Source organism: Porites lutea, chromosome 10 (assembly GCF_958299795.1).
Source record: "Porites lutea chromosome 10, jaPorLute2.1, whole genome shotgun sequence".
NCBI lineage: Eukaryota > Metazoa > Cnidaria > Anthozoa > Scleractinia > Poritidae > Porites > Porites lutea.
Genome location: NC_133210.1, coordinates 27,932,483 through 27,939,982, shown reverse-complemented (window position 1 = coordinate 27,939,982; position 7,500 = coordinate 27,932,483). Strand labels below are relative to the sequence as shown.

At 39.8% G+C, this 7,500-nt stretch overlaps 2 protein-coding genes across 2 annotated transcripts in view; one reads left to right on the top strand and one right to left on the bottom strand.

The window, feature by feature from the left end:
• Positions 1 to 7,500, top strand: part of LOC140949512 (uncharacterized) — a 188,174-nt gene that overhangs the window by 57,218 nt on the left and 123,456 nt on the right. The window contains exon 16 of the mRNA XM_073398673.1: positions 272 to 2,628. Within this exon, the coding sequence (XP_073254774.1) occupies positions 272 to 2,628 (2,357 nt within the window). The remainder of the gene's footprint in view (positions 1 to 271; positions 2,629 to 7,500) is intronic.
• LOC140950812 (uncharacterized) overlaps positions 6,050 to 7,500 on the bottom strand; it is a 5,040-nt gene continuing 3,589 nt past the window's right edge. The window contains exons 3-5 of the mRNA XM_073400034.1: positions 7,313 to 7,500; positions 7,048 to 7,152; positions 6,050 to 6,885 (exon numbers count right to left, since the gene is read on the bottom strand). The exon at positions 7,313 to 7,500 is cut by the window's right edge and continues 2,132 nt beyond it. Coding sequence (XP_073256135.1) covers positions 6,718 to 6,885; positions 7,048 to 7,152; positions 7,313 to 7,500 — 461 coding nt within the window. The 3' untranslated portion in view covers positions 6,050 to 6,717. The remainder of the gene's footprint in view (positions 6,886 to 7,047; positions 7,153 to 7,312) is intronic.

Below are 7,500 nucleotides of genomic sequence, written 5' to 3'. Positions count from 1 at the left end.
TATTTATATTCCTACACTATATTCTGGTGTTTTAGGGCCCTGATATCTACACGCACTCTTACTTACATTTCTGTTGGTGTATCACAAGTTGAGGATAATTTGTTTTTAAATGTGGAAATTTTATTTATATTTGGTGATCTGATCAGTTTATATAAATGAGGGCCTGTATTTTGTGCGTTAACTACCTCCCTTTAACTTTCCTCGCCTATTAAGATATCAAGTCATTAACGAACAATTCTTTAAAAAAGGGATGTAAAATTTTCTTTAACAGATTCTCTCTGCCTCAAGGAGTGCCAGAAACAGCTGCGATCAATTTATGAAACCAACAGCAAAGTCAAAATCGTTCCGTGGGACCAAAGCTCTGCCGTTCACATTGACAAAGTTTACACCCAGTTGTCTTGGCTTATGGATGAGAAGGATCCCAGCGGAGTAACGCAGAAGAAACTTCAACACTACACCGACATTTTTGACGGCGGAAGACTTCATCATACGCCTAAGCGCATTTTGGTCCACGGACGACCAGGTATCGGCAAGACCGTTTTTACGCAGAAAGCCACATTCGACTGGTCCCAGCACAGATTTGAAGGAAAAATAGGAAGATTTGATCTTGCACTTTTGGTCAAATTACGCGATGTTTGTAACCTCAACGATGTCCCTGCCATTCTGAACGACGCTAATCTTCTCGCGAGTGATGGCCCAGTTTCCACTGACAACCTGTACGATTACGTTCGTCGCCACCAAGAAAACGTATTGCTTATTTTGGACGGCTACGATGAATACGTACACAGCGCAGAAAGGCAATCACCTGTTCTTAAAATCTGGGAGAAAAAGCAGTTGAGGGATTGTTGTGTTATTATAACATCTAGAGACATGAAAGGAGAGGGATTGAAAAGTTCTAGCGATGCTCAATTTGAGATCGACGGTTTCGACCGTGAGCGACAAGAAGAGTTCGCCCGTAGATTCTTGAAAAATGATCAAGATGTTGAAGAGTTTTTTGAATACTTGGAGCAACAAGACCTGGAAGATGTAGCAAAAATACCTATTTTGCTTTTAATGTTGTCGTTGGTTTGGAAAGAAAAGGATCGTGAAGGACTACCTTCGTCACGGGTGATGGTGTACTTCAAGTTTCTACAGACTATGTTTAATCATATGTCGGAAAAACAAAAAAAGCCGGCGGAAAAAGTTGATGATCACAAACAAGAACTCTGTAAAGTGGGAGAACTAGCCTTTGACGCACTTCTACAAGATTTACTTTACTTTCCTCTCAGTAAACTGCCGGATTACGTTTTGACTGAGAAATTGATCAAAGCCGGGTTGTTTCAGCTGCTAAACATGTCCACTCTTAACCCGTGCAAAGCCGTGCACTTCGTTCATAAATCCATGCAGGAGTTTTTGGCTTCTTTATTTCTAAAAGAAGAACTGTTATCTCAAGAAAGTAAAAACAATTCCCTTTTCAAAGGCGACTCAATTGAAAAGATCTTCAAGTTAAATGAAGTTTTAAAATTTTCTGCTGAAATGTCAGAAGAAGCCGCGCGCGAGATCTTGATTCATCTGTTGGAAATGGCGGCGAAGGAAGACGGAGAGTACAGCTTCGACAACCAAGCACCGTCAGTCAAAGATTTGTCAGAAACACAAAAAAATCTTTTAACTATATGTACACAGTTATTCTTCTACTGCTCAGCAGACACGAGAACAGAACTTTTCCCCACTTTTCTTTCTAATCTAGGAGGTGTTTTGTTCATTTTAAATCCTGACCAGCTGAATATTGCAGCAAAGGAAAATTTTGTTAAAACTACCGCTTCACTTATGTACATATTTTTCTCTGATAGCGACCAGTATACAGAGCGAAGTTATAATAATTTAATAACTTTAGCACAGCAATTAAACGCTGTTATAGTTAGTAGAACAGGAGAACAAAAAGCATCAGAATTTTTGAATGTATTTCCATGGCGTAGAGTAAACGAGTTTTTTTTAATGAAAGAAGAAAACAACACTCACCTTTATTTTACTCAAATTGTAAGAAGTACTTATGATGGCCTTTCTCTTCCTTTTAAAATGGTAAAGACGTTAGTTAGTTTAGAAGAGACAACAAGGAAGACAAACATGAATGGTGATGAGTCAAGTGAAGAGAGCAGTAGCAGCTCTTGTTCAAAGCGTCATGGTCTCTCCAGGGTTCGGAGGATTAGAGCTCATGGTGTGAACAGGTCAGAAGTGGAACAGCTGATTGAGATGATGCCGTTTATCACCGCTCCACACGAGATATGGGTTGGGGGTGAACCCGGTGAAGTGTTTGATGCTGAGGTAACAGAGTCTCTACTGAGGAGCATCCCAACAACACACAAACTGGAGGCATTAGCACTCTGTGCTATCAATTTAACTTCATCACCTGCTGTGGAGTTCATCAGCAGAGTATTCAAACAAGATCTTCCAAACTTGAAGTCGCTCAACATGCAATACAATCCTCTTCTGGGTGAAGGAGTCGACAGCTTGATTAAACATCTCAGCTGCGCTCCTCACCTGGAGACACTGTACCTTACAGAAGTGAAGATAACTCCACAGCAGGTGATGAATCTCACATCAGCTGTTGAGCAGCACGGAAACATCATTGAACTGTGGTCAGACTACCACGTAAGTTTTCCAATTTTATCGCAATTTGTTTCTTTATTCTTTGTTTACAGTTTATTTCTACTCAGCTCTTGCCTTTCGCCATTTTCCTTTCTTTGTCATTTTTATACTCGACAAAACACGAGATTTGCTTTTGAAATCAAATCACAAACTTTAGCAGATTCAAAGTATTATTTCAAATTCATTTCTTTCAACTGATTAAACTAACTCCATAAAACATTTTAACTGAGAACGTTAAGAACAAGTAACTTTAGCTGATATTAAAAAAGGAATTGAAGACAAGAAGAGAAATTTCGTATCTTGAAGCAGCCATAAGATGATATTATTGGGTGAAAACAAGAACTTTTAGCAAAACAAAAGCACATAATCTCCAGAGTATTAATTTCTGAATCAATTTTAATTCATACCTTTTCATAAAGTAAGAAACAACAATCATAAAAGCAAATGAAAGATGTTCAGTTCATGTTCAATTCAAACAAATGAACGAAGAGTAAACACGTTGAACTCACAGTTTCACATTTATCGTCCAAGGCTCCTATAAAATCAGTTTAAGACAAGTGAAGTTCTTGTGAAAGTCCAGAAAACAGACAAGTCTTTTTTACAGCTGTTCCTTTGTTTAATAGTTCTTGAGCATTTCTTTGGTAAATACTGGTCCTTGGAGTTCGGTGAAGCGTTGGTTTTTTAAATAACAACCCGCACAAAAAAAATTGTATCTTCGAGACAACGGTTGATAGCAACACCAAAAAACTTTTCCTTACAGGTAAACACTTCGCTGTTCTCCACTGTATTGCACAAGTGTCCATTGCATGATTTTCATCACGTAAATAGCGTGAGCTTGTTTTCAATTTTCCAAGAACACTCGCCATACAAATCAAATCCTGCGGAGCTTTGGACTTCCGTGAAATATCCTAATAAATGATGTTTCCTTGAGCTTCGAACAACTCCTTAGCATATTCCTGAGTAAAGAGAGATGAATCCCTGTCTTATGTAACATTTCCCTGATGTTTTCTTATTAACTTTTGAGTTCATCCTGAACAGTTTGCCGTTGAAGAGCGAACTGAACAAACTACAAAAACAACAAACGATGTCATTCAAATGCTAGTGACGTACCGGTCACTGATTGGTGAAATCCACCTCGGATGATTTTTCACGTGATGACATTTTCCCGCCTTTCGTTTTATTACTGGGCTGCCTGTGCGCCCAGTCATAAAATGGGCTTTCGGTCGTCTTCGGCGAAAAACGGCCTCCCGGGGGAGGGAAGACACGAGGGTCTGGTACCGAGAAACGATGTTCTCACAAATGGTTTCATATGAGCACAGGTGGCCCAAGCGTAATTTGAGAGTTTGTACGGGAAAAATAGAGTTTGAAACTTAGATGAAATAAATGAAGTGAAAGCGATAAAAGTTATTACTAAAGTGTAAATATTGTTACCTGGAGTCGTTGTCTTTGTTTTTACGAAGTTTCAACGCGATTTGAGTACTTCTACATCATCTGACATGACAGTGTAATAATATTAATATTATTATTACACTGTTAGGCCAGATGATGTAAAAGTACTCAAATCGCGTTGAAACTTCGTAAAAACAAAGACAAAGACTCCAGGTAACAATATTTACACTTTAGTAATAACTTTTATCGCTTTTACTTCATTTATTTCATCTAAGTTTCAAACTCTAGTTTTCCCATACAAACTCTCATATTACGCTTGGGTCACCTGTGATATGAGTTTCTCTTTGTACCTCGTCTCCGCTCCCCCTGAAAAACCCACAAAGCGTTGCGAACCTGAAGAAGGCTATTTGGGTTGTTCGAAGCGATTCGATCATGGGAGTCACTATCATTTTTTTGTTGTTCGAGTTTAAGTCAGTTAGATGATGTTGCCGCTGGGAAACTCAGAGAAATGCTCGCGTTGCATTCAAACCGACACGCTGTTTACTGTAGGTTCACACTAAAAGATGACTGTGAGCGTCAGGTTTGGAACGCCGTGGCCGCTTTGTGAACTCAAAGAGAGAATTATCGATCGATGTAGTACATGAGTAATTAAGAAGCACAATTTATGAGCAAGGTATTTCACCAGTTGACGACACTATGGCTGAAGACTTGATTGTAAGCCTTCGTAGTCAGTGAAGCGAACAACTCAGTTGCCGATGAATGGCACTACGCACGTCCATGAGCGAGGGACGTGACAACTTTGCCATGTTAGAAGACTGGCTTTTCCTTTAAATATTTCCTTCTATTTAATGCAACACACGCCACTTTGGAGGTCTAAATTTCGGATACTGAGGATAAAGAAGACACGGACAAAAATAGGGACTCTGAGAATTTCGCACACAATGCACAAGTTTAAAGCTTCACCGGAACATCCCATCCGGGAGCTTCACAGAGAGCGGCAGGTACAAAACGCAGGTCACAGGTCACAGGTCAGGTCACAGGTCACAGGGCACAGGTCACAGGTTACAGGGCACAGGTCACAGGGCACAGGGCACAGGTTACAGGGCACAGGTCACAGGGCACAGGGCACAGGGCACAGGTTACAGGGCACAGGGCACAGGGCACAGGTCATAGGGCACAGAAAACGCAGTAAAAACAGTTAAGACACTCCATTAGGCTTTTTTGTTTTATTTCCGGTTACGCCACAATCAGGCATATGCTTGCCATCGACCATGCTTTCCGGTTTTGTACTGAGGGTTGAACAAGTAAATGGCTAAAGTTACACATTGTATTGCAACTTGAGGAGTTCCTTCTCTGGAGATCGCGAAACGAGGCTTTTTCTTCGCTCCACGCGAGCGGACTTGGAACGAGGCTCTGAGAGGAGAATGGAACGGAAAATAGCCTCGTCTGTGCAGAAAGCAACATGGCGGAAGACCAGAGTTTCGAGGTAAGAAAACAGCACTTGCTGACAAGTTATTTTGGCCTCAGTTCCACTGAAGAACTGAAAAATAACTTAGTGAGTTATCAACACACGTCTACTTCGCTAACTATCGACTGTGCTGCAATCGTGAATTGCCGATTTCGGTTTGTTGCTGCGTACATTGATGTTTAAGACTTAAGTTGTCATTAAGTTGAGCAATGGAAACATGGTATGATTCTAGCCGTAGTTACGAAATAGTGACACTTTTTAGACCAAGACCGTTTGCATAATTTGAAAGTTTTTTATATAACTATAATCTTCAAAACCAAACGTACTTGTTCGGTATCGCTGTTAGCAGTCCATGCATCAGGACCGACCTTTGTTCCATTTTATCACGCGAATGAAAGAAGATGTATAGGATATGCAATGTGGCTTTGATCATTTCTGTTTTCATTACTTTTTCTTTAATTCTACAGGAAACAGATTACAAAGAAGCCGAGCTCGCCTCACAAGGATCTTCTTGGAGATTTCCCTCATCTTTGCTGGGATATACTTTGGTAGGTTTTCATTTAGCTTTTTAAGCTTGCTATCGAAAATAAACGGCTTTGCATATGGCCAATGTATTTCCTTGGGTGTGTGAAGTTTTATTGCTTTGGAAACCAAGATTAAGAAAAGCAGCACCCCGTCCCATACGAGTTATGTATTTGTTGTCTTTACGCATGAGGGAAGAGATTCAGGAAAAAAGCATAATTCACAACAAGTAAAGAAATTTATATTCTTAAATCATCTGAAATCTTCTTGCACTGTATGGTTGACTATCAATGTAGTTTTAACAAATTGCTAAGATACACTTGAAAATACACCTTATTTGGTTGTGTCCGACATAACCTGCAACATCTGTAACTTCCATGAAAATAAACTCCTTGTATGAGGGTTGGGGTAGAAGCCAAATTTGAACATTCTTTTACAGAATTAAGGACGCTAAGCAAACTAGAACGACATAAATGTGAACATCATTGCAAATCCAAAGGTTTCATGACTAAAACAACTTTCGCGAGCGTTTTGAAACTGTGTAAATTTGTTACAGATATAGACGATAATTTTTTTCATCGACGTTTTGTTTAGCGTAGTCCTCGTGATTGATTACGGTCCCTATTATCTGGCATAGGTGACCCCCTTTACATTTTAGCATTTGGTCATTATCATAATATCAACAGTTCTAACAAAACTCTCGACGGACACTTCTATACCAAAACACCAAATTCCCGAGATAGATGGCGCTTATGAACTTCGCTCATCTGTTCACTGATAGGCTCGGTGATTGTTATATTCCTTGGTAGGATCTTGTCACACTTTGCCAGCACACACGTTTTTCTGACATGGTAATACACACTTTCTGGATCCCGGCTGACCTGAAGTGAGATTTTCATAAACCATAAATCTTGTGTAATTGTCTATTCGCTTTAAATGTACTTTAAGAGTAACTCTTTCATTGCAACATTATTAAAAAGCCTGACTCACTGGTATTTACTAAGTGGCACATCATTTTATCGTTGATGTGACAGGGTACCAACCTTAAGCTGAATCGTTCCCTTCTTCTGATAGACCCTTCTTTCGCGATGCTTGAGCATCAAATCGTATGGTGCAGGAGGTGGTGCATCACTAGGCTTGTTTCTTAACTGCAAGACAATGTATATTAGAGATTATTAATTCTTCTACTCCCATACCGGCATACTGAGCCTGTGATTAAAACGTTAACTGTTTAAATAAAAGTCGTTTTAATTTTTAAGTATCTGTTAAAATCGTCTCCATATACTTCTAAGTCGTAATTGCAATTACCTTTGATCCACAGCCATAGCAAGTCAACGCCTTAGTGTCCTTTACAAAGACAACCTGATACTCGTCAGGTGGAATGGTTGGCGTCACTGATGGAAATCTCTCAGAAAATCCCGCGGTGGATCGTTCCTCCCTGTGCGTTTTTCTGGTTCTTTTCCTGCCTTTTTCGTTTTCTTTAAGGCCTGCTCCAC